The sequence below is a fragment of the Candoia aspera genome, chromosome 1 (assembly GCF_035149785.1).
Source record: "Candoia aspera isolate rCanAsp1 chromosome 1, rCanAsp1.hap2, whole genome shotgun sequence".
NCBI classification, from domain to species: Eukaryota; Metazoa; Chordata; class Lepidosauria; order Squamata; family Boidae; genus Candoia; species Candoia aspera.
In genome coordinates this window covers 333,327,272-333,354,181 of record NC_086153.1, presented here as the reverse complement: position 1 = coordinate 333,354,181, position 26,910 = coordinate 333,327,272, and the positions used below count along the sequence as shown (strand labels likewise).

General features: G+C 41.1%; 1 protein-coding gene and 2 long non-coding RNA genes across 6 annotated transcripts in view; 1 reads left to right on the top strand and 2 right to left on the bottom strand.

Moving 5' to 3' along the window:
- Positions 1-993: 993 nt before the first annotated feature.
- Positions 994-8,981, bottom strand: LOC134488369 (uncharacterized). Its single transcript, XR_010066964.1, has 4 exons — positions 8,846-8,981; positions 4,415-4,555; positions 2,650-2,818; positions 994-1,008 (listed from the first exon to the last, which is right to left on the bottom strand). It is a non-coding gene; the product is annotated as an uncharacterized LOC134488369 (long non-coding RNA).
- Positions 8,982-9,526: 545 nt separating this feature from the next.
- Positions 9,527-19,775, top strand: LOC134488378 (uncharacterized). Its single transcript, XR_010066965.1, has 3 exons — positions 9,527-9,612; positions 12,826-13,063; positions 17,391-19,775. It is a non-coding gene; the product is annotated as an uncharacterized LOC134488378 (long non-coding RNA).
- TCF3 (transcription factor 3) overlaps positions 13,052-26,910 on the bottom strand; it is a 109,149-nt gene continuing 95,290 nt past the window's right edge. For 2 of the 4 annotated variants that reach the window (XM_063290772.1, XM_063290774.1), the window contains exons 18-20: positions 24,053-24,279; positions 23,228-23,372; positions 13,052-16,938 (exon numbers count right to left, since the gene is read on the bottom strand). In XM_063290772.1, the coding sequence (XP_063146842.1) occupies positions 23,230-23,372; positions 24,053-24,279 (370 nt within the window). In that variant the 3' untranslated portion in view covers positions 13,052-16,938; positions 23,228-23,229. The remainder of the gene's footprint in view (positions 16,939-23,227; positions 23,373-24,052; positions 24,280-26,910) is intronic. The other 2 variants (XM_063290773.1, XM_063290775.1) reach the window with 1 other exon arrangement.

Below are 26,910 nucleotides of genomic sequence, written 5' to 3'. Positions count from 1 at the left end.
CTGGCAAGTGCAGATCTTTCAATATAGGCTTTTTTTTTAATCGTTATGGCATAGCAGTTCGGTGTTCATGCTGCTTTTTCTTGCCTGGAAATCCTTGAGGTCCAGCAGCCAGATGTGTAGACTATTTAGCCGTGACAAGTCACGTTGCCCAGGGCGCACCACAAGGCTAGTCTACATTGCACCGAGTTGGGCTGAGAGAAAGTGATTGGCCCAAGGTCACCCAGCCGGCTTTCATGCCTAAGGTGGGACTCATAGACTCCTGGTTTCTAGCCCAGAACCTTAACCACTAGATCAAACTGGCTCTCTAATATAGGCATGATGTGGTTCTTGTACTTTGCACCAATTAATTGTCTAGCTGCTGCCTTCTGTACCAGTTGTAGTTTCCAAATTATGTTTCAAGTGTGGTCCCACGTTGCAGTAGTCAAGATAGTTTCTAAAAATAAAAATCCTTGGCTCAAATGGGCAGAATGACATTGTGCCCTCTTACAACTTCAGGCTTAGGCGAAAGGATGCAAGATATTAGCCATCGATTCTGATACAGATTTGATCACCATTGTGAATCCAAATTTCATTTTCTTACATTAGCATTAGAAAGGGGTTATTGATTTTGTATTGCTTTATGATTATGTGCCACCAAGTTGGTATCAACTCTTAGGGACTGCATAGATATTCTCCATGATGATCTGTCCCTAACCCGTTCTTCCAAGGGTGCACCCATTGCTACTGTAACTGAGTTCATCCACCTTGCCGCTGGTCATCCTCTTCTTTCCTTTCGCCTTTCCCAGCATTAGAGCCTTCTCCAGGGAGCCGGGCCTTCACATAATGTGTCCAAAGTAGGATAATCTGAGCCTGGTCATTTGTGCCTCTAGTGAGAACTCTAGATTGATTTGTTCAATAATCCATTTATTTGTTTTCTTGGCTGTCCACGGTATTCTCAGGTGTCTTCTCCAACACCAAAGTTCAAAGGTGTCAATACTCTTCATATCCTGCTTCTTCAAAGTCCAATTGCTTTATAAGAATTACAAAAAATTATCTGATAAATTTAATGGGTGAATAGGAGAGGGAAGCAACTTTTAGTTGACTAACGAAGAACTGGATACAACCTATAATACATATGCCCTTACAATCAGGTCTCTTTTACCCTTTCTACTGTCTTGTTAATTACTTGATTATACAAAAAATAATTTTGAAGCAAGAAAATGGCACTCTTAATTTGCAGTTTTAATAATACTTGCATATTATGTATTAAATGCATTTGATAAAAATAAATTAACCTGATAAATAAGTATCTTAATCATTGTAGCTATTGTTGGTTTCTCAGAATGTTTAGAAAAATGTTTCTGGAGTTTTTTAATCTCAAATGGTACATACTTCTGATACGCATGCATTGCACAAAAGAAGTAAACCATAAGTCTTAAAAATTAAGACTGCCACGTGATTACAAATTAGCTGATGGTCATTTGTTTTTTCTTCAGTTATTAGAAATTTAGCTAACAAGGATTTAAGCTGAGGGTTCTCCTCAGAAGTCTGTTTTCTACCCTCTTTTAGCAGTGAATTGAAACAATTACTATAGATGTTTCCTATGCCCCCCAAATTGCCTAGTGTTGATTATTACTGTTAACATTGATACTAATAATCAGTTACATATTGGCTTGCAACTCAATGTCAGAATAATTTTGCCTTTTAAAATCCATCACAAAGTACATTTACAGCCTTGGGTACTGAAAGTGGGTAGAGGAAGGCAGCAAGCTGAAGGGAAGCAGGCAACAGAAATTAGTTGGCTTCTGATTTGGATCATTAACCACCCCATTGCATATCCTCAGCGGAATACATTATCTTCCTTTTTGCAAGATTCTAATCATGAATCTATGCCCATGTTTACTGCAACGTTCAAACCAAAAGAACAGTTTGTACTGACAAATTATTTACTTTCAATAGGGTATCGTTTAGCTCCCACTCACCTCCACCCCTCAGTATATATATATATATATATATATAGAGAGAGAGAGAGAGAGAGAGAACTCATTTCTTCGTTCACTTGAGTCAACTTCCCCAAACAAGCTTCTTTGAAAATGTGCAAACTAAAAAGTAATACATGCAGAAGATGCAACAAGGAGTTGCCACCATAACAGGATATTTGCTGGGCTTACAAGGAAGATTCAGGTTAACGTTCTCTTACTAGCTTAGCATGTCTGAGCTTACAGTCTAGAAGCTGCTGTACCCAAAAGATTTGTAGAAACGTTTGTCTGAGGATGTTTTAGTATCCTTCACTAAAGCAAGATCTCTAAGGTTGTATAAAAGGGATTAAGGAAATTATATTCTAACAAGGAGGAGAAACTGAGAAGGGATGCAAAGCTGAATGGAAAACCACTGAAATCCTCTGAAATGCAGTGATGTAGGATAGGCTAAATCTTTTCAATATGTTTGAAATTATGCTAGAAGGAAAACCAGGCATGCCGTTTTCTGGGATTCAAACTCATAGACTTAAATACTTTTCTACTACAGAACAGCCAAGATAGATAAAGTGAATATTTACACATGCATATAGATATGCTCAATATTAAGCAAACTTTTAAAATATGCTTTGATTGTATTAATTCATACAATGACTTCCACCACAGAGAGGGAAAGGCAAAATAAATACAACACCTCATAGATCCCATGAGCTAAGACATTTATTGGTTTCACAGGACATCGTGTAGCAACTGCTCGCTGAGGATAAAATGGAACTATCATGCACTTTCATGGAAGGTGACATCAGAGATTCGGACCAGGAGCATCAGAGGGAGCTGTTTCCCTCCAGTCAAGGCAGCGTGGCCTGCAGGAGGAGAAAGAGAGAGAGAAAGAAGAAAAATACAAAGAAGAAGTTGCTTATTTAATTTGATTTTGGCACTTCCTGACTCCAGAGTGACTCTGGTGGCTCACAGTATAAAACAGAATATAACTACAATAACGTAAGTACAATACGAGAAATAACGTAATGGTAGTCTGGACAACATCAGTACAAAAACACTAAGTATCAGTCGTCTCTAACAAGGGGGTTCCTCCACCCTACCCTAAGGCCTGGGAGAAATGCCAGAATATACTCAGAGTCAGGAGTATCCTAAATAGAATTTCAGTTATCTTTGCTTAGCATTTTCCTTCTCAGATTTCTTTTCTTTTCTCCCCAAGGTTATGCAGCTCTACTAAATACATTTTAAACCAGCTGTATGCCCACTGTGTTGGAACACTGCATATACTTCCTAGTTGGTAAGATACAAGGAACAATATGTTGGGTTGTAAAATAGTCTCTAGAGATCCTAACTTGTATGGGAGCTAGTTTTACTAGGAATGAAGAAGAAACTTTATTTGGTCAATAACCAGCATATAAAACAGTACAATAAAGCAGTCATACAAATATAAATAAAATATGACTAAAATCTATAAAACTAGGCCTATAGTCCTATAGCAGGTTTTGTATTTGGGGTTCTATTTTTTGTAAGCCACCCAGAGTCACCATGAGTTGGGTGGCCATATAAATCTCTAATAAATAAATAAATAAAAATAAAAGCCTAATCTATAAAAATGAACCGAACCAAAAATCTATTAAAACTAAACTACAAGACTAAAAACTTTTAAACGTATGACAACAAAAGGGGTCAATTATTCTAGTATATTGGGACTCCCATTTATTCTATAATATGAATAAAATACGGTGCATAATTTGCAAAATCTACTGAAACAGCATCTGATTGACATAAATACAAACCACAGAGGTTATACTCTTGCAATTAGTCAAGCAGGTATCCCCTTTTAAAATCTACAGGCAATATAGCAGTATTTAGCAATATTCAAAGTAACTGTATATACTGGAAATGAGTTGGGTTCTAAATAGGAGAAATAAATAAGAATATATTTGGGTAAAACAGGATTTAGTTACCCTTGTGACATTGTCCAACATGTTTAAAAACTGACCAGGATTAGGTTCTTGATAGCAGAAAACACTGTTTGTGGAACAGATACAACGAAGGCTACTGACCTAGCCTACACTTTCTCAAGTATTAAGTAGAAAAAGAGAGAGGAGGACAGAAAGAGTTGATAGAGCTAAGCAGGTACACAAGAAATATTTTGTGTATTAATTCAGGGAAAATATCCATGCTTTTGGTTGCAGGAATCAAGCAAGTAATTTATATTATAAGTTCAGTGATTAAGGATTCAAAAAAATTTGGTGGCCTTCCTGCGAGACAAAAAGTTATGCTTGCCAAGGGGTGTGATTTTGTACTACTGGACCTTGGAACTACTACTTCCTCTTCTTCATGTTGAAGCTGGGCGGGGTGTACAATCATTTTGGGGGGAAAAGAAGCCCAAATCAAGGATGGCATTGCCACAAGGGTACAATGTGAAGAAGGGAAGCCTCACACATCACAAATCTTACCTCATAGTACAAGACTGTGCTCACTCATCTTTCTTAAACTTGCCGTTAATCCATGGGACATAATCAAGGAACAGCCTCCAGTCTGTGAGCCACACACCTCCTACAAAAAGAGTAGAGCTCCAGAGCGAATATAAATACTTCCTGCAAGATGGAGAAAATGAGTAACTTGAATAGCAGTATTTTAAGTTTTAAGATCTCTAGCATATTTCTTGTTACAAACACTTTCACATTTAATGGGTCCAATTCGTAGTGAACTTTCATTCACCTTTAAAGATCCTCTGCAGACTATCAAAACTGCAAATAGGCCATTTTGAAACAACAGGTAGTCCTCAACTTGTGACCATTCATCTAGCAACTGTTTGAAGTTACAACAGCACTGAAAAAAGTGACTTGAGACCAGTCCTTAGAGTTACGACTGGCATAGCATCCCCATGGTCACACGATCCAAATTCGGGTGCTTGGCAACTGGCATGTATTTTGCAGCACCACAGGGTCATGCGATTGCCATTTGTGACCTTCCCAGCCAGCTTCCGACAAGCAAAATTAATGGGGATCTGCAAGATTCGCTCAACAACCATGTGATTCACTTAATGGCCACAGCGATTATGTCCCATGGATTAACGGCAAGTTGCTTAACAGCTGCCTCAATGTCATGAATTCAGGTGAGGTCAAGGACTACCTTCTGTACTGTTTTCTTCTCATGTTTGGCATGCATTTTAAATATATTTTTAAAAATAAATTTTATGCCAGCTGCTTAGGAACAAAGGTTGATTTGTTGTCTGGCAGAAAAACAACTTACTAGTATTTTAAATAAACAAAGGATTTTGTTCATTTAAAATACTGGTAAGTTCACTTTAAATTCATTTTGGAAAGGTGAAAGGTCCCCTGGGCAAGCACCAAGTCATGTCTGACCCTTTGGGGGGACATCACTTTCATCACGTTTTCTTGGCAGACTATAGAGCGGGGTGGCTTGCCATTGCCTTCCCCAGTTGTCACCTTCCCCAGCAAGCTGGGTACTCATTTTACCAACCTCGGAAGGATGGAAGGCCGAGTCGACCTGAGCCGGCTACCTGTCCTAACAGCCAGGAACCACACTGAGACAAGGAATAGGTCTCTAGTGTTTTATTACCGCTCCATAGACAGAAAATTCTAACAAACTGAAGAAGCGTGGGAAAAACCCAGACAGATAAACCCCAAAAGTTAAGGCGGGTCTGATCTGTGTCTCTTTGAATGGCTGCTTAACTCCTCAGTACTACGCATGCGTTTTCCCCCCTGGATAGAGGCCCCCTCCTGCTCGCCATCAGTACTCATGACACTACCTGAGAATCCAGCTTCCACTCGGATTGAACTCGGGTTGTGGGGAGAGTTTCGGTTGCAATACTGCCGCCTACCTCTCTGAGCCATACAAGGCTATAAATATATTATAGGCTATAAATATATTACATATATAAATATATTACATAAATACTACTAGAACATGGAAAATGACCCTAGTTGTATCTCTGACCATAAATTGGTCATTTGCAATGGTCTACTAATATGTACTTTGATTATGTGCCATCAAATTCATTAACTTCAGCAATTAAATAATTATGTATTTATTTATAAAAATAATAAAGGCGGGATAATAAATAAATAAATAAATATCCACCCAAAACAAAATCAGTTGTGTGCTTCATTGATTATAGAAAGGTCTTTGAATGTGTCAACCATGTCAAGCTGTGGAATGTGCTTAGAAAAATGGGAATCCCAGAACATCTCATTGTTCTCATGTGAAATCTATACACAGGTCAGAAAACCAGTCTGGATAGGACATGGTGAAACAGGCAGACTCCAGGTTGGCAAAGTGGTGAGACAAGGCGATACTGTATACTCTCCTCTTATTTATTCAACCTATATGCCAAACATTTATCGAAGGAAGCTGAATTGGAAGAAGATGGGCATGGTTTTAAAATGGGAGGAAGAAACATCCATAACCTATGCTTTGCTCATAACGCTACTCAGATCGTTGAGAATGCAAATTATCTGCAAGCTCTAGCAATGAAAGTCAAGCACATTAAAAAATAGGACTAGGATAAAGTATAAAAAAGATCAAACTAATGACAACAGGTACAGCAACCAGCCTTAGAATTAACAGTGAAGATATTGGTAGATAGTTTTTGCCTTTTATGATCAACCAATATAGTCTGCCAAGAAAACATCGCGAAAGCGGCGTCCCCCCAAAGGGTCAGACATGGCTCGGTGCTTGCACAGGGGACCTTTCACCTTTCACATCAACAGTAAAAGACCAGCAGTCAAGAAATACTCCACAGACTAGCACTTGGTACACTAGCAATGAAAGCCTTGGAAAAGATCTTCAGATGCCTTGATGCATCTATACCTACAAAAATCAGAATTGTGCAGGTATTCGTTTTCCTTGTGACGCTCTATGGAAGTAAACGTTGGATTTTGAAAAATCAGAATAGAAAAAAATTGACCCTTTGAAATTTGGTGTTGGAGAAGCCTCCTGAAAATACCATGGATAGCCAAGAAAACAAACAAACAAACAAAAAATGGATCATCGAACAACTCAGTCCAGAGTTCAGACACATTATCCAAAGACCTAGCTCTCCAGAGATGTCTATAATGCTGGGAAAGATGGAAGGAAAGAGAAGAGGAGAATGACCAGCAAGACGATGGGAAGGCTCAGTTACAGTGGCGATGGGGGCATCATTGGAAGATCTGGCTGGGGGTCTTCTTGGAGAAAATCTATGTGGTTGCTAAGAGTCTACACCAGTGTTTTTCAACCTTGGCCATTTTCAGATGTGTGGACCTCAACTCCCAGAATTCCCCAGCCTGGTTGGCTGGGGAATTCTGGGAGTTGAGGTCCACAATCTGAAAGTGGCCATGGTTGAGAAACACTGGTCTACACCAACTAACTGATCAATCAATTTAGTATGATACACAGTTGAAGTATTTCCAACTTTACTGATCTGTACAATCAAGGAACAAAACATCGGCAATATGTTTGCAATTTATGTTTTTCTGTAGGTGTTTTCGATGTCCGTGTGACAGGGCTTTTCTTCAGAGGTATAACTGATTTGTTTAAGTCTGTTGTAGGTAACAATCATTGTCTTCTAGAACCTTAAATACTAACCAATCTGTTATGGTATCAGTTTGCATGGATTTAACCTCATTTCATTTTTCTGCAAAATTTCAATTGCCCCTGACCTGTTAATCACTTTCTCTTGCTGGGATGATGTCCTTTTCCTACATAAAGCTGTACAATCTGGGATCAAGTTCTGTCATGAGCACTGATGGTGAGCAGGAGGGGGCCCCTATCCAGGGGGGAAAACGCATGCATAGTAGTGAGGAGTTGAGCAGCCATTCAAAGAGACACAGAACAGACCCACCTTGACTTTTGGGGTTTATCTGTCTGGGTTTTCTCACGCTTCTTCAGTTTGTTAGGATTTTCTGTCTAACGTAGCAGTAATAAAACACTAGAGACTTATTCCTCATCTCAGCGTGGTTCCTGACTGATAGGACAAGTTCTTTATTAATATATAGGAGGGACAAGAAATAAAGCTACTAACATCCTAGCCCGCTGGCTGTCCTAGCAGTGACTGCTGGGTGTTGGAGTCTAGCACCATTTGAAATAATTCAGATTCTGCGCAGCTCCATCGAGGATGGAATGACTTGCTCCTTGGAATCCATTATATTTCTTCACAGTGATTTTTAGAGGATGCGCTTAAGACCTATTTATTCATTTTGGCCTTTTTCTGAGTGAGTTTTATCTACGGTGGCCATATTTTTTTTGAAAAAACAAAGGACAAACCTGAAAAGGGGGCAAATCTGAAAGAGGTTCATAAGGATAAAAATGTTTAATTACATTTGTAACTTTGCTTTACAAAGGAAAATATAAGAGAAAAACCAAGAAAAACTTTAGAAAAAGGCATATTCTAGTAAAGGACAGCTTTCTGAAATAAATGCCCTTTATTTCAGAAAGCTGTCCTTTACTAGAATATGCCTTTTTCTTGGTTTTCCTGGTTGGTTTATAACAAAGGAGAGACGGTTACTGTAGTTTTATCGGACCGTTCTTAATTTTTGCGGTGTATCGGTTTTGTTGTTAGGATTCTCCAGGTGAAACGTTGTAGGGTTACGTTTTAATTTTATTTTATTGGTGTTTTGCGATTCCATTTTTAAACCAATTTCCCCAACCTGCTGCCGTCCTGGAGAACTGAGATTACATGGCCCGGAATTAACTTGGCCAAAGTAGCTCGAAATGATGGGATATGTAGTCCCTGTACGTCTGGAGGGCAAGTTAAGGAAAGCTGCTTTAAACGGGGGGAGGGGGTGAGTGGGATTAACTGCAGGAGCAATGAGAGCATTTCCAGGAGGGACCCCATTTCCTAGCACGTGAAACGGCAGGACCACCCCTCCGCCCCGACTCACTGTTTGCGCAGACTCTCAACCATGCTGGGCTTCAGCCTAAAAAGCGCCATTCCCGCCGGTCTGAAGGTCGCCCGTCCCGCTCACCCGCGTCTAGCTCCTCTCTTCGCAAACCCGGGGGCGCATGCGCAGCGCCGTTATGTCGACTCAACGGTCTATAGACCTAAGTAGTCTTCAATACTGCGCTCATTTCTGAGTTCACTTGTGGAAAACATACTGTAGATAGATTTCGGGAAAAAAACAAACCTCGGTGAAATTTTAGAATAGACAAGATGCAACGTCAAGCTTGCTGGCTGGGGGAATTCTGGGAGTTGAAGTCCAGACATCTTAAAGTTCCTGAGGTTGAGAAACACTGCTTTAGGTGATACGTCGTCTAAAGTCTACACATAGGCAACAAAGCCCACACATCCCCACAAACGACGGAGTCATAAAGGCGTAAACTCTCTGGGCTAATGTTTTTACCTAGACAGAGGCGACAGCTCGTTTAAAAAAGCCCTCGTTGATCTGATAGAAATAGCTGATTCCGAGTCTACACGAAAGTCTAAGTTCCAATGTTATCCAGCTTTCCCCGCCTTCTTTGTGACGCAATGCAATGCGCGGCGCTCGCGAACTACCTACCCTAGCAAGGACCCTACAAGGTGGGCTTTAGTGGAAAGGGGGCACTAGGTGTCTATCGCAGTGCCTTTTAAAGGTGGCGTGCATCTGTAAAGGGTTCGGTTCTGAAATTCAATCTCTTGCAACAATCAACCAGAGACATTTTAGTCAGAATTGTAAGTACGATTACACTTAACAAATAGGGACTAGGCTATTTGTTCTCGTCCCGTTTCGTGTCAGAAATTCAGGAAATCGGGGGAAAATATTAATTAAAAGTTAAAAAGTTAAAAACATTTAATAAAAGTATGAAATTTATATGTCTGTAGCCCAATACCAGGCCACATTGATGGCAGAGGTGTTTGCAACCAATAAGTCACTCTGTGTGCATTGTTGTTGTTTATTCGTTTAGTCGCTTCCGACTCTTCGTGACTTCATGGACCAGCCCACGCCAGAGCTTCCTGTCGGTCGTCGACACCCCCAGCTCCCCCAGGGACAAGTCCGTCACCTCTAGAATATCATCCGTCCACCTTGCCCTTGGTCGGCCCCTCTTCCTTTTGCCCTCCACTCTCCCTAGCATCAGCATCTTCTCCAGGGTGTCCTGTCTTCTCATTATGTGGCCAAAGTATTTCAGTTTCGCCTTTAATATCATTCTCTCAAGTGAGCAGTCTGGCTTTATTTCCTGGAGGATGGACTGGCTTGATCTTCTTGCAGTCCAAGGCACTCTCAGAATATTCCTCCAACACCACAGTTCAAAAGCATCAATCTTCCTTCTCTCAGCCTTCCTTATGGTCCAGCTCTCGCAGCCATATGTGTGCATATCGGTCCCAAAGGGCACTGTAAAAGATGGGTAGTTGTTTGAATATTGCCGCATTTGCAGCAAATATCCTTGCCCTCAGGGAGAAATCCCCATTTTTCCATATAATCTTTAGTTCTGGCCAAACCAGAACTAAAGATTATATATTATTATAAAGACTATTTGTTAAAAGCATTCAAACCTTATCTAAACTTGTAAATAAATAAATACAAACTGTGCTTAGGGTTCAAATTGAAGCACCATAATGGAAATCTTAATAGAGTTACTGCACAAGTTTGTTTTTTTTAAGGGGGAGGGAGGGTGACTACATGTGCTTCCAACTTGCTGTTCTCAGATGTTTGGACAACTTTTTTTTTAATCCGTTCAATCTTGGAAACTACATGAGCAAATCCCTGCAGTTTTCTTGGAGAGATTTTTGGAGGTGGTTTGCCATTGCCTTCCTCCTCTGGCTGAGAGAGAGTGACTGGCCCAAGGTCACTGAGCTGGCTTTGTGCTTAAGGCAGGACTAGAACTCATGGACTCTGGGTTTCTAGCCCCATGCCTTAACCACTACACCAAATTGGCTCTCAGTGTTTGGACAATAAACTCACATTATTCCTGCTCGGCATGCCACTATGCTGGGTGGGATGATAGGGCATGTAGTTCTAACACCTTTGGAGGAGAGCAGGTTGTGGAAACTTGGTTAAATTTCATTATGATCCCAAACATATATCATAATGAAATGAACCCAAACAAGCCACAATTGTTAAGCATTCCAAGTTCAGCTCTAATCAAAAGCAGGATGTGTTCTTTCTATCTTATGTCACTCTCAGTTTTCTGGCAAACTTAGTCTCTTTTCCCAGCTAGGAGCTATGCAAAAATTCCAAGGATCTCCCTGGTATCTTCCTTGTTTGGTTGGTACACTACCATCCCCTCTTTTAAACTGTTTTGTTTTGTTTTCCTTTCATTCCTAGTTTGTGTAGGGCTAAGAGATCCTGGGTGAAATGCAGATGACATGGGCCTAAACCGCTTTACTACTAACTAGAGGCTTTTCAGATTCTGCACCCAGACTTTGCAGCCCTAATTTTGGAAACTTCTATTCCCTGATACTGATTTGATATCACGTACTACCAGGTGGCTTTTGAATCAAAAGTGGTATCTGGGTGATGTGGGAATGTGGTGGCCAAGGAGCTGATCCTAAAGAGGAAGCTGGGAGGTTTATTAAATATCAAGAAAAGAGAACTGTTTGCATCTGGCAATTTAGGAAAGGGGTTGTGTACAGATAAAGAGGAGATGGTGAAAAGAATGGAAAAGGATGAGACATAAGATGCTCCAGGTTCCAATCTGGGATAGAAACAAAGGGGATACTGAACACTTGAACAGACATGGTGTTCCAGACCAGACTGGAAAGCATTATCTAGACCACTTGAACTACATCCACTTCAGGGAGATAACGGTGAGTGGCTGGGATCAGAGAGATCTCTAGAATGTCCTTGCAGAGCTATGAGCTTATTACTGAAGACAAGTCAGGGCAATGGGCAGTTGTCCATGAGGTTACCAGGAGTTGGACTCAAACTGATGTTGCCTATTAATAACTGAGTACATGCCTAACTTTTTAGATATGGTGCAGAAGTCACAGGCATATTTAGATGTATAAGTATAGTATAAGTGTGTTTTGGGGGCTGAGAAATGGAGACTATGAAAATCCAGGATTGGAAAGAATGGCTATGTTTTACCTGTAGCTAAAGGGACTGACATCCAGCAGGTATCAATTGTACAACGTTGTGTTGTGTGCCAGTTGCGCCTGTTCCTGGATCAGGAGGCCATACTCAGGCACTCATCACCTCCCAGCTAGACCATAGTAATGCACTCTACATGGGGCTGCCCTTGAAGAGCACCTGGAAGCTTCAGCTGATGCAAAATGTGGCAGTGTGGGCAGTTGTGTGTGCCCATGTCATACCTATGCTCCATGAGCATTGGTTGCCTGTCTGCTTCCAGGTTCAATTCAAGGTGCTGGTTATAACCTTTGAAGCCCTACAGGGCAGGGGGTGGGTTGAGGGACCACCTCTCCCCAGTGATGTCTACCCAACTTATCAGCTCCGGCAGGAGGGGCATGCTGCAGGTCCTGTCTGCTAAGGAGCCTCACCTGCCAGGACCCAGGAGGGGAGCCTTTTCTGCTGTGGCACCCGCCCTTTGGAACATCATCCCCCACTCGAGGTGAGATGGGCCCCGATCCTTGTAACCTTCTGAAAATCCCTTAAAGCATGGCTTTTTCAGCAAGCCTGGGGAATCCCATGGAGGGATAGAGCCTGTGAAGAGGTTACACTGTTCGTCCGTTTTGGAATGCACTCTTCTGTGTTTTTTGTTCTATTTATAGTTTTTAAACTGTTTTGACTTGTATTTTAATGGTTTAATTTTTTTGTTCAATTTTTGTTATTTTACTTGTGTGTGCTGCCCAGAGTCCCCTATGTGAGATGGGCAGCTTCATAAGTTTAATAAACAAGTAACAATTTTAAAAAAATAGTGTTTTTTCATTAATCTGACTCTTGCCTGACGCATAAGTGGGGATTCTAGTCTCAAGTTTTATTTTTTACAGAGGGCAAGATAGAAGTATGCCAATGCAGTGTCGCTTGTTTTCCCTCCACGATGAACATTTTTTCCTATAAAAATGCACCTCCATTTTGTTCTGTGTTATGATCTTAAGGGGCATGGCTTATAGGGAAAAGAACAAGCAGAAACAGTGTTCCAGTTGCAACATCCCCTGTTTCCAAAATTCAACCCAGCCATGTGATGGAAACAAACACTGGGACAACCAGAAGCAGTTTTAGTACAAGGTAAAACCTTTATTACAACTTTTTTTTTCATTGATAGGTATACAACATCTGAAAGACAGATATGGGGAGGGGGGGGAAAGGTAATATTGTTATAAAATGTCACATTTATTGCTACATTACTGTTATATACAGGACAGTTCTCAAAATTCTACTTTTAAAAAAGTTAAGGATTATTTAAAAATTCCAAATAATCCAGCCAGCTGTTTTTTTTCTTGACACTTGTATAAAATTATTATATATATATATATATATTTAAAAAATGAACACAATCCATATCTTGAGGCACTCAGAAACACAACTTTAACCCCCGTGCTCCCCATCCCAGAAATTCTGAATCAGTCCAAAAAAATTATTTTTTAAACTATCTTGCCCCTTTCCCTCCCCCCAATACTTCTTTTCCTTTTTCCCTTCTTTATTGGTGTTAGGCATATATATATATATATTTATTTATTTATACTATATATATATATATCTTTAAAAACTATAATGTGTATCTGATTTAATAACAAGGATCTCAGCCAGTTACGTACAGCTGGATTTTTACACATAGGCAGCAAACACCAAGGCTCCCACCCAAATACAGTTAGATAAAACTTAAGTTCCTCTGCAGGACTCAAGTTAGTCCATTTATTTCCATAAGACATTGCCATGTTTAACTGTATCTGGCTTGGGGCTACCCCCCAAAAGCAAAAAAAAAAAATTCATTTTTTAATATAAAAAACAAGCTGTAATAACAAAAGAACCCTTAAAACAATCTACAAGGGCTGAAAAATACACAGCCATCCCCACCCCTTCTAAAAAAATATATCTTAATGGGAATCAAGTTACATTTTGTTCTCTGCATTGCTTGAACCCCTATTTTTGTTAACAAAACATGTTACATTTTCCCATGACATTGTTTTGCCCCACAACTAAATTTTTCTGCTTGTCCCTTTTTGTCTCCTAAAACCCCAAATTCCCCCCTCCCCCAGAAAAATAAATATCCCAAGAGACTTTGGGACACATCTATATTACAAACCTAAACTGGTTTCAAACCCGTTTCTAGCTACAGCAGCTCCCAAATAAATGGCATCTGCAGAATGTAGTCCTAAGAAGAGGGTCGCGTTGGGAATGAGGACATTCATGAGCCAAGAACTCTCAGCATCCTTATCAAGCTGCAGGATTCCTCCAGACCAGTGTTTCTCAACCTTGGCAACTTTAAGGTGGGTGGCCTTCAACTCCCAGAATTCCCCAGCCAGTTAAGTTGTGTGGACTTCAACTCCTAGAATTCTGGGAGTTGAAGTCCACCCACCTTAAAGTTGCCAAGGTTGAGAAACACTGCTCCAGACTGTTAAACTGGTCTGAAACTGGCTTAAAGCTTGTACTGTAGACATACCCTTGGAAAGGTGCTCCCCTTTCAACAGAAATACTTTTAAGCAATCAAAACAAAACAAAACAAAACATAATTAAAGGAAAAGCTTGTTTCATGCTGGTGGACTAGAAAGAGATTTGGGGAGATCTGGCACTAGAAGGACATTGCCACCCTGTCTGCTTTGCAGAACCACAAGCCTAGTGGCAGCCACACGGGGCTTTCCCCTGTGGGATTGCACATGCCATTCTGCACGCTCCGTCTGCGCAAAGCCGTTTGGACCCATCCTGGTTTCCAAATTTGCCCCTGGAGCAGAAAGAGGGAGCAGGGGAGGGTGGGGTTTCTCTGGATGACTTTTGCCAGGCTGGCACAGAGCTTTCCCTCTCCTACTTCCTTGAGAACTTTCCTCCTCTTTCCAGTTTTGTGCAGAAGTGCCGCACTGAATACATGCCCACTCCTGCGGTCAGAAAACAGGAACTCTGCAATTAGCTCAAAGGAGATGAAAGACAGAGGAGACAACTGCCAGCTTTGCCTGGCCAGGTCTACAGCATGTCCTTCGTAAGAGGAGGTTACGTGTGGCCTTTTCTCTTTTTTCACAGAGGGGTTGAGGCAGACATTTCACAGATTCAGCAGGGAGGGCCACCCCCACAGACCCCTTTATGGCAACCCCCCCTCCGTGGCATTAGAGGAAAGAGAAGCGGCCACAGGGTCACCCTGAACTATCCAGCAGATGCTACCTCCTCTTCTCCAATCATAAAAGGTGACATGCGGTGAGAATGTCATGGCCCACATTTTCAGACCGCACTCCCTTCAGCTAGCTCCAAATACCAAGTAACCCAAGGCAGTGTTTTAGCTACACGTCAGGTGTGATGTGGACCCCCTGCAGGTGGGCCACAGGACGCCTTTCTTCCTCTGCCCCTCCCCAGGTGTGGGGAAGACCTACAGGGACTTCTCTGGAATCAGGGAGACGTCAACATTCTCCTTTTCTGTCCATGAAAAACGGGGGAGATCTTCCACGCGGGCACGCAGGGAGCAGGGAGAGTTTGATCAGCCCCACCAGCATATTCTGGGCTGCCGAAATGCAACGGCGATGGCAGTGTCTTCTGAATACATGTGGAGCATTGCCATGCTGTGTCTGAGAGTTCATTGATGCATCTTCTTTGGTGTGTGCACGACTGTGTGTCTGGGTGTGTTTTCACAACAGCGACTTGGGCTCTGCACGCCACGTGTCTCCCTCTCCCCCTCCGGCTATATACTGTATCTATGTATATATATTTCTTTGCTGGATGAGGCTTCCTTGTTCCTTTAATCCCATGAGGTCTTTGTTCTGACTGTAACCTGCCAGAATCTTTTGCTTCCTTTTGTTCCACATCAATTTATGCCGGTGCTTAAAAAAGGCAAGTGGTTATCCATCTCCTTTGGGCCTGCGGAGGATTCCTTCTGCGAGCTCCCGGATGCTGCCCTCCGACTCAAATCCACGTTTTCCGGCAAATGTTCAGAAATGCTATGTGTAGTTCTTTGTCTTTTGTTAGAAGGGACTGTAAATACTTTGGGTGGCAGGGAAGATGGGAGCGGGCAGGACGCAGCAGAAAGCTTCCGAGAATTGCTATCGGGTGCATCCTTTGGAGGAAAGACAAAAGCCTCAACGACACACAGACTAGCAGCTGATGGATCCATTTGCCATCTCCCTCCAACCCCTTCTATACTCCAAGTGGCAAAAAGGAAGTGAGGTGATATCAGCAGATTCTCTCTCTCTCTCCATTTTAATCATAGCCAAGTGAAGATTTTATTAACCCGCCTAGCTAGATGCACGTGACTTTCTCAGAGCCCACATGCCATCTCACTTGTACCAATCTCTTCTTTTGTTTCTTTTCTTTTTCTTAAAAAACATCCAGTCTCTTAATACAAACTTTTAATATTTCTGGTTGATCTTATTTAAAAAATAATATGCAACATTAACTATAGAAACAGCAGCAGAAAAAGGCATGGGGGAATCAGTCAAGTCTCTCTCTCTCTCTCTCTCTCTCTCTTTTTACATTTTTTTTTGTTGTTGCTTACAAAACAGAGATGCAAAAGAAGCTTTTAAAAAAAACAAAAAAAGGCATTACTATGTTTGTTCTACATTTAAAAAAAATTACTGTAACTAATGTTCTTTTAAAAAAAGAAGGAAAAAAGAAAGAAAAAGAAACGCATAGGCACAATTTCTTCTGCTGGCCTTTTGTGAACACAAGCCACTTATAACTCTCCCCCCCACCTCCCACCGAAGGATATGCATTGACAGCTCCAGAATATACAGTTAAGGCAATCTTTGCTGTTGGGTTTGTCTGTCTGTTTTTTGGATAAAGTTGTTGCTTTTCCTTTCTGGTGGAGGAAAAGAAAAGTTCCTTCGAGCACACTGAATTTCCATTGCCATGTCAGTATTTCAACAAGACTGCAGTTTCTGGCGTGGACACCCAGCAGGGGTGTGTGAATGATACAGTCCTTTCTTCCTACAGACATCTGCTTCCAGGTCAAGGAAAGAAATCATCTGTAAAGAGACAAGAGGAAAAGCTATAGAAAGCCTGACGTTCTACACCAGTATTTCTCGGCCTCTGCAACTTTGAGATGTGTGGACTCCCAATTCCCAGAATTCTGGGAGTTGAAGTCCACACAACTCAAAGTTGCTGAGGTGGTGAAACATTGTGCTACACAGATCACTTTATAAGAAACAGCAGAAGCAACCTGCTAGGTCCTACAAAAGAACTTTTGTCTTCAGCATCCTAATTTTATTTTACACCAGTGTTTCTCAACCGTGGCAACTTTAATATGTGTGGACTTCCCTTTTCAGAAACTTCCCTTCAGAAAGGGAAGTTTCTGAAGCTATAAAAGGATTAAACTTGAAAGGTGCCTGGACCAGACGGATGATCAGGTTCCTGTTATAAATGTTTTGAGGACAAACTTTTACAACCCTTACAAAACACGATCAACTCTGTCTTACAGGGAGGAAAGAGGCCAGAGAGTTGGAAAGAAGCCAAAAGAAGCCAATATAGCACTAGTACCTAAAGAGAAACAAGATTCGACTTTAACAAGAAACTATAGGCCGATATCATTATTGAATAACGACTACAAGTTGTTCACAACAATTCTAGCTGGTAGACTGAAAATAATTTTGCAAGAATTTATTCATGAGGATCAATGTGGGTTTTTACCTAAAAGACAATTAAAGGACAATGTTAGAAATGTGTTGGACATTTTGGAATATTTGGAGCAACGTAATGAAAAACAAGCCACACTGATTTTCTTAGATGCAGAGAAGGCCTTTGATTTTTTAGATAGATAGATAGATAGATAGATAGATAGATAGATAGATAGATAGATAGATTTAAATTTTCTATCACCACCCATCTCCCCCGAAAAGGGGGAGATAATTTGAACTTGGCATTCTTTTTTCAAGGTTTTGGAAGATAGGAATTTTGGAGAGAACTTTATAAAATGGGTAAGATCAATTTACACCTCACAGAAAGCACAAATAATTGTTAATGGAGATCTAACAAAACCCTGGGAGATACAAAAAGGAACAAGACAGGGATGCCCACTGTCTCCTCTCTTGTTTATTTTGGCTCCTGAAATACTGAATAGAGATATAAGTCAAGATTGTGGAAGTAAAGATTATAAGTTAAGGGCCTTTGCTGATGATTTGGTGTTGGTTTTGGAAGATCCTTTAAAGGGAATTGAAACATTAACGGGCAAATTAAAAGAATTTGGTGCATTAGCAGGTTTCAAGATTACTAAACAGAAGCCGATGTTAACAAAAATATGAAAAATAGAAGATCAAACACAATTGATGAATAAAACAGGTTTTAAGATTGAGAAGAAGTAAAATATCTGGGCATCACTTTGACAAATATGAACTGTATGTTATTTCAAAATAACTATGTTAAGACATGGAATGAAGTTAAAAAAGATATGTTAAGGTGGGAGAAACTACAACTGTCATTGCTGGGGAGAACTTCTGTGATAAAAATGAATGTTTTGCCTAGAATGATGTTTTTGTTTCAGGCAATACCTGTTTTGACAACTGATGCACTATTTAAACAGTGGCAGAAGGATATATCTAAATTTGTGTGGCAGGGGGAAAAGCCAAGAGTTAAATATAAGGTGTTAATAAGATGCAACGGAAAGAGGAGGATTGGGTCTACCTGATTTGAAATTGTATTTTGCAGCTTGCTGTTTGGTTTGGATGAAAGAGTGGGTGCTGCTGAGAAATAGAAGGCTCTTGGAGTTAGGAGGACATGCCCTGAGATTTGGGTGGCATGGATATTTGTGGTATGACAAAGTCAAGTTTAATGTGCATTTTAAAAACCATTATGTTAGACATAGGGAATAGATACAAAGCCAGGTTGTGCCCAAAAACACCTTTCTGGCTCTCAGCACAAGAAGCATTTTATAGACAAGAAATAATAGGCAAACACAAATGGCTAACTTAGCATGAGTTACTAGAATTTTGTCAAGGGGAATGTAAAATAAAATCAAGAGAAGAACTGGTGGCAGAGGGATATAGTTGTCAATGGTTCTCCTATTTACAGTTAATAGAAAGATTTGAAGTAGACAAAAGAGTTTATGGTTTTGAACAATGTAAGACTGAGTTTGAAACAGAATTGTGTACAAATGATGAACATATAATTGCTAAAATGTATAAACTTTTGTTGAAATTTGAAACAGAAGAGCAAGTGAAAGAATATAATAAAGTGGGCTAAAAACTTTGGTTATAATATACAGATGGAACAATGGAAAAATATGTGGCTGAAAGGACTGAAATTCACACTGTGTATATAACCTTAAAGGAGCATTGTTATAAAATGATGTACTGTTGGTATATCTCACCAGAGAAATTATCTAGAATGTATAAAGGCACTTCAAAATTATGTTGGAAAACAACAAGAAGGGACAATTTATCATGTTTGGTGGACATGTAAAAAGCTAGAAAATTCTGGATTCAAATACACACACTGGTTCAGAGGATTTTAAAGATTTATAAACAACTGAGACCAGAGGTTTTTCTTTTGGGATTGATGGACAAACAGTTGGAAAAAAATCATGGAACAATGTTTTTGTACCTGATAACTGCAGCGAGATTATTGCATGCACAAAGACGGAAAGATTCGGCACTACCCACAATGGAGGAATGGTTGGTGAAGATGGTGGAACTTGCTGAGATGGCTAATTGACTTTTTTGATCAGAGAAAAGACAGTATCTATGTTTATTGCTGACTGGAAACCCCTTAAGAGACTTTTTGCATGAAACAGAAAAAAAAATGAACTTTATGGTTTTGATGATCAGACAGGATAGCTTATAGAAAGAAGAGAGTTATGTTGTAATCATAGCATAAGAGGCAAATTTATAATTGTCCTTATAACTGCTGTAAAGAAGATCGGAAGCTACTTCTTTGTATCTTTTTTTTCTTTCTTTTCTACTTTTCTTTTACTCTGTTTTCCTTTCTTGCACTTTTAGCTTTCTGTTTGACTTGTTTCTTTTTCTTTTCTTTTCCTTACTTTATATTAGTTTGTATTAGTTTTTACCTTCCTTTTTAAAGATCTTTAATAGAAATTATATATGCTGGCTGGGGAATTCTGGAAGTCCACACATCTTAAAGTTGCCACGGTTGACAAACACTGTTCTATAGTTATAAGCTGCTTTCCACTAGACTGTGGGTCCTTCCGTCATAGTACTGCACCCTACCTGACCTGGAGTCGAGGTATGTACAAAACAGCCTTCTCTGCCCATCTTGTCCAAGATGGACTCGCTGCAGAAGGTGAGCAAGGCCAGAGCTTGCAGGCTATTTTTCAGCTGCAGCCCCCACATTATAGAAGAGATCCCCTTCTGGAAATTAGGTTGTCACCCTCACAGCGGGTGACCTTCCAGACACAGAGCTGCTCTGGAGGGGTTTTGTGGGACTGAATGGGCACCACTCCACCTATTGTGCTATGGTAGAGTTGTGTTTCTATTGGTGTTCATGATGTAAAACACTGGGAGTTGTTTCTGGATCTGGGAGTAAATAAACCCAATCAAGGAGTCAGCTGTCTATACTGACTGGCGGCAATCTCCAAAGTGAAGTGCAGAAGGATCCTTCCCATCACTTGTTATCTTTTAAAACCAAAATATCAGGGGCCTTGAGTATGGAAAGCTTTCAGTTCCACCACTGTGCTATGGTAAATCATTTGTTACTTTTATGTCCCCATATGTGGTCATTCTCAAGTATTTTTCCATCTTGGCACAGAAGACTTGTCATGTATCTTCAGCTAATGCCCTGAGGGAGACAGGGCAGCCTGAGCAGTGATTCTTGCTCCCAAGAACCCTGCTCATGCATTAAGATCTGACTCGACAGGCCCTTTTCCAGGGTTTCTTGAAAATAAGGATTCATAGAAACAAAAGGCTTCTCTGTGTTGGCTCTTGTTTGAGAATTCTGTTTTTTAAGTGAATAATCTCTTGTGTAGACTGACTGACGTTTGCTCTCTCACAACAGCCCTCTTTATATTTTATGGTATTAAGTCTAAGTAACCATACTAACGGTTTGAGGAACAGTGGGTGGAAAAGCAGACTGTAAGTTTCCAAAGATAAGTCACACTTTCCATTTTCACCCACACAGCACTGCTACGAGGCAACCAAGACTAAGAGAACGTGGCCCTTCTCAAGGTTATCCCGTGGACTTCATGGTCATGCTGGCTTAGAATTCTGCAGTTCCGGGCTTCCGGCGGGAACGGCAGACCGAGCGGTACTGCTTTTTTAAGCAGTGCCGACAGCGCAGCATTTCTGGGCACAGGCTGGGTTCCTGCAGCCTGAAGAATTCTCCAGGTAAGGAGAATCCAGGAAATCGTCCCTTTTGTTCTCCTGGCAGCATTTTCTTGAGGGGGGGGTCATAGAACGGAGTCTGTCATGAGCACTGATGGCGAGCAGGAGGGGGCCCCTGTCCAGGGGGGAAAACGCATGCGTAGTTCTGAGGAGTTGAGCAGCCATTCAAAGAGACACAGGTCAGACCCGCCTTAACCTTTGGGGTTTATCTGTCTGGGTTTTTCCCACACTTCCTCAGTTTGTTAGGATTTTCTGTCTTATGCAGCAGTAATAAACACTAGAGACCTACTCCTCGTCTCAGCGTGATTCCTGACTGTTAGGACAGAGTCCCTGCGATCAGTCCGTGATTGAAAATGCTGGGAGGTACGGATGTCATCAAGTTCGGGACTGCACCAAAGCTGTAAAACGGACACCAAAACTTGCCACCCCATTTCTAAAACACCAAGGGGTTTTTTTTTGTTTTGTTTATTTGTTACTGAAGAGAGGCCTTTTGTAACAAACAAATGCAAAGCTCTTGGTGATTTTCGTTATTTTTGGAATTTACTCATTTGGAAAGTTGGCCTTTTTAATATTTAAATTCTAATATTGGGATTTAAAGATTTTTGCTGTTTTGTCGCCATTTTCTTAATGCTTTGAGGATTATAAAAGATTTATCTACTTGTTTGAATCGGCAGAGTTGAATTTTGAGCTACCTGCCTCTGCTTTCCTGTGAGAACAGCTCTTGTTCACATCTCTTTTTCTCCTGATAACACGCTGTGGAGACACATGGAAGGAATGAAAGGGATCTTTAAAGACATCTTGACATCACCCAAGCCCTGGATTGTCTCTTAGAACTTGTGGAGCCTGAGGCTTATCAGCAACTTGGGAAAGAAGACAAGAGTGAAAGCTACTTTGAGAGTAGTGCTCCTTCTTTAAAGAAGAAAATGAGGATTAACGTTTCCAAGTCAAAAAGTGAAGGGAGGAACATTGGACTGTGCAGAGTGAACTTTGACTCTGAAGAAAGAAGTTTCAGGCGCAAAGGGAGAGAGACGACCGGCTTTGTTCCTGGAAAATCAGGATCAAGAATCAAGGCTGGCTGCTGAATTTGAGACTCGTAAGGGGAAAGCTGTGTGTGTAACAGAGAGATACCTAAGTGCCTTAGTCTATTTTGAAGTTGGATAATTGTTTAAATGCGTTTATCAGGATGGTCTCTTAAAGGTTTAGACTGATGTTTTTGTTTGGGGGATAATGATTTTACCTTGGGTAAAAAGACATTAACCAGATGTAGGTAATTTATTTTTTGTTATTTTAGTAGGCAGAGAGGAGTAAAATTTTAGTGAAGTAGGGTAAATATTTGAATATTTGCTTATTAGGAGAATAATTATGTTAGAAAAGGTTTTTTTACAATTTTTTAAGGGGGAGAGATAGTTTGTTTTAGAGAAGAATGTCATACAGAGATGGAAATGCTTTATAGAAAAAATATTTATCTTAGTTTTAACTTAAGGAGTAAGAGTAAGAGATTGATAATGAGTTACATGTATGTTTGTTGTAGAAAGCTGGAAGCCACCATGTAAGAGTCTTCTCTGTATTTTCACACTTTTTTAGTTCTCTTTTTTCTTATAGTATTCTTCGTTTCATTCTTTTTAGTTTTTATTTATTTGTTTATTATTCAAATTTTATTACCGCCTATCTCCCCCAAAAGAGGGACTCTGGGCAGTAATAAATGCATGTATTTTATGTATATGTTGAAAAAAATTGATAAAGCTTTATTTAAAAAAAAGAATTCTGCAGTTCCACCATACCTGGAGGTAACCACCCATTGATTTAAATGATGTCCAACAACAGAAATTCCTGATGGATTTTGCCCCCTCCCCTTCCCCCCCATGTCAGGGATCAGGTCATGAGCAATGTACTCATGAAAGGAATGCACATACCACACGTGAAGGAGCTACACATTCCATTTTGTCCCTTCCAGAAAAGCCCCAGAACAGGTCCCAGGAGACAGTACCTTTACATATGTCCCACGGGGTTGTGCCCATCTCCTAAACCTGCATGAGATGCTGAAAGTGCCATCTGGGGATCGCCCACCACTCCGGACACTTTCTCCTCTTCACGACGTTTCAAGCAAGCTGCTTTAGGGTTCAGATTGCGTTCTGAGACAAAGAGAAAAGACACATGCTATGGGAAGGAGGAGAAAACCTAGAGACAGGGCAAATATCTCGCAGTGACCACATTCTTTCTGCCGTCCTCCCCAAGAAGCGTAAGAGTGAAAAAACAGAGAATGAATGAATGTACATGCTGCACAAGTGAGAGAGAGTGTCCCAGTTTTGTGGGGAGCTGCAGTAACCCAAGGCTACAAGTACCAGGTCTGGGCTGCTAACAATGCAGATGATCACCAGAGGGCAGCAAAGAGAAACAGAAAATTATCATGCTTTGCTGCCCCCTAGTGATCAGCCTTTTTTATAGCCCTGTAAGCAGGCAACAGTGCCCTGGACAGTTTGGATGGACAGACTTAGACTCTGTGTACTCCCACCTCTGAAAAGTCACAGGCTGTTTAGCAGATGGTGTTGACGAAGAATGATCCTCAACCCTTTGGGGATCGTTTCTGCTGTGGTCAATTTGCAGCCAACGGAGCAGGAAAGCAAAGCAAAACCAAAGGACGCATTCCAACCAAAATCACTCAACTGAGCGCCCAGAGCAAAGGAGGGAAGAAGGGACAGGCATAGAACACACTCATGCGAATAAGGGCATGTCGGGGACATCCCAGAAAAAGACAGCCTCCCGCCCATGCAAGAGAATGACCTCAGGGTGGGGGAGACCCCTCGCGCCGTACCTCGTACTTGCTGCTCCAAGCCTAGAATGACTTGCACTGCTTGCTGAAGGATGATGAGTTTGGTCTGTGCTTTGTCTGTTTTTAAGTGCATCTGGCACATGCGTCCCAGCTCTTTAAAGGCCTCGTTAATGTCCCGTACGCGCACCCTCTCCCTGGCATTATTGGCCATCCGCCTCTCCCGGTCCCTCAGATCTTTGTCCTCCAGTGATAGCGCCTCATCCGTACTGCTGGGTTCACACAGCACCACAGGGGTTAGTCAGGGAGCAAAAAGTGACTCGGGAATCGGGGTGGGGAAGAGAGATGGGGACGGTGCCAAGGTGTGGTGGAAAAATGTCCACAGCAACTACAAGCCAAGACGGGCCAGGCCAATTGATTGTAGGAGAACCCTTGAATTATACCTCAGAGATAAGAAGCTGCCAAAGACTCTGGGGCAGGATTAATGTCCTTGTGCCCTTTGTTTCCTAGACCAGTGTTTCTCAATCTTGGCAACTTGAAGATGTGTGGACTTCACCTCCCAGAATTCCCCCGCCAGCGTGCTGGGAGTTGAAGTCCACACATCTTCAAGTTGCCAAGGCTGAGAAACTGGCCTAGACTTTTTGAATTATTACTTAAAGAAATAGAAAACTTGACATGAAATTAATTCCTTCCTTCATCGGATGAAACCGTAACACTTGAAGCTAAAGTTATGGCTCCCCTTTGCAACTTGAGAGAATCACAGTTTACAAACAACAAACCAATCAGTAATGCAAAGGTGGGGAACTTCTGGCATCCCCACCCCAAGATTGTGGCTGGTGGGAATCACAGTTGAGCAGTATCTGCAGAACAATGGGTTCCCCACTGCTATAGTAAAGAATTAAGCCTTAAACATTAGGAGTCTGTATTGTGCATTTGTGATTTTTTCTTAGGGAATTAAAAATCAAACTTGCAATGCCTTTCTCTCTGCCTTAGAAAGGAAGGAAAAAAAGTAAAACCCAAATTGAGGCATTAAAAAAAAACTGGTTGTAAAAATGGTGGGAAGTCCACAGCCTGGAGCCCCCATACCATTTTGTGGCCTCCAGAGCATCCTCAGATTGTGTACTTTGGCGATACAGTTGTTTGCATGTTTAGACAAAAAGATGATTTAAAAGGAGTGTGTTGTTGTTGTTAGTTGCCGTCAAGTCATTTATAACTCATGGTGACCCTCTGTATAACAGAACGAAATGCTGTTTGGTCTTGTGCCATGTGCCTGACTGTTCCAATGTTTGCATCCGTTGTTGCGGTAATTGTATCACTCCATCGCATTGAAGGTCTTCCTCTTTTCCGCTGGCCCTCGGCTACCAAACACAATGTCCTTTTCAAGCGATTGGTCTTTCCTGACGATGTGCCCAAAGTATGAGAGTCTAAGCCTGGTTATCTTCGCCTCTAGGGAACATTCTGGTTGCATTTCTTCTAAAACTGATTTGTTTGTTCTTCTGGCAGTCCATGGTATTTTCAGCAATCTTCGCCAACACCACAATTCGAATGCATCAATTCTTTTTCTCTCTTCCTTTTTTAATGTCCAACTTTTACAGGCATATGCGGCAATTGAGAAGACCATGGCGTGAGTCAGATGCACCTTCGTTTTTAAACTGACCTCTTTACTTCTGAAAACTTTAGACAGGTCTTTGATGGCAGATTTTCCCAGCGTGATACGTCGTTTGATTTCTTGATTACTACTTCTCTTGGCATTGATCGTTGATCTGAGTAGAATGAAATTGTTGACGACTTCAGTTTCTTCTCCATTTATTGGTCCATTTGTGAGTATCTTCGTCTTCTTCACTTCAGGTGTAGTCTGTATTGCTGACCACAATCTTTGATCTTCATCAGCAAGTACTTCAAGTCTTCTTCACTTCCAACAAGCAAAGTTGCATCATCTGCATATCGCAGGTGGTTAATGAGTCTTCCACCAATTCTGATACCCCGATCTCCATACATTCCTGTGTCTCAAATGATTTGTTCAGCATGTTGAACAGCATGTTGAGCTTCCTTGACGTACCTCAGAACACTGCAAAGGTTCCCTGGTCTGCAAAGCATCCCTGTAGATTTTGCTACTAGCTCTGGAAGGATCTCCATCTAAAAAACACAGCTAGCTTGTCTGAAATGTTCTCCCTCTTCCCCCAAGCCACCAAATCAGGCAAAAGTACACAGATCCCAGGTACAGCCAAACTTGGCATCAAGTCTGATCCTGTCTAAGGCAGTTATGAGCATTGGCAGCACCTTATACTCTTGGCGTAATTGGACTGAGGGAGTCCTTTTCCCCTCCCCAATGTCCCCATCACATCCAAGACCCTTGTTTTTGTACAGGGACAGCCTTTTTCCCCAGAGCAAAAAAAGAAACAAAAAGAAAAGAAAACCTTGAAAAGATAGGTATAATTGTCTTATATGTCCCCAGTGAACTGAGGACACAGGCAACCATTTTGCACATGAAAAAAAAAGAAAAGAAAAGATTTCCTATTGAAATAGTGTGTGAAGGCACAATTCTAGGACCCACATAGCCTGGAATTAAGCAACCCTTTTCTTATACAACCAGCAAAGCAGAGTTAGGGTGTATTTCTGTCTGCTCTTCATTTCCAGCCTTCTAAGCTATAAAAAACAATCCTGGTAATTGTTATCTCTTGATTTTTAATATCCAGAACCACCCAAGACAAACTTGCCAGCTACTTTATCTTTTCAGCGATCCACTAACTTTAGCAAACTTCCCTCTTAAAACAGCCCTTCTGGTGTAGGCTTCACTATTAAATGACAATCTGGATTCTCATAAGAACGTGCCTGGGAATTCAGCCTAAATCCAGAATGAATTTTTGATCCAATGGTTTAAGAATTGAGGCTAAAAATGTAGG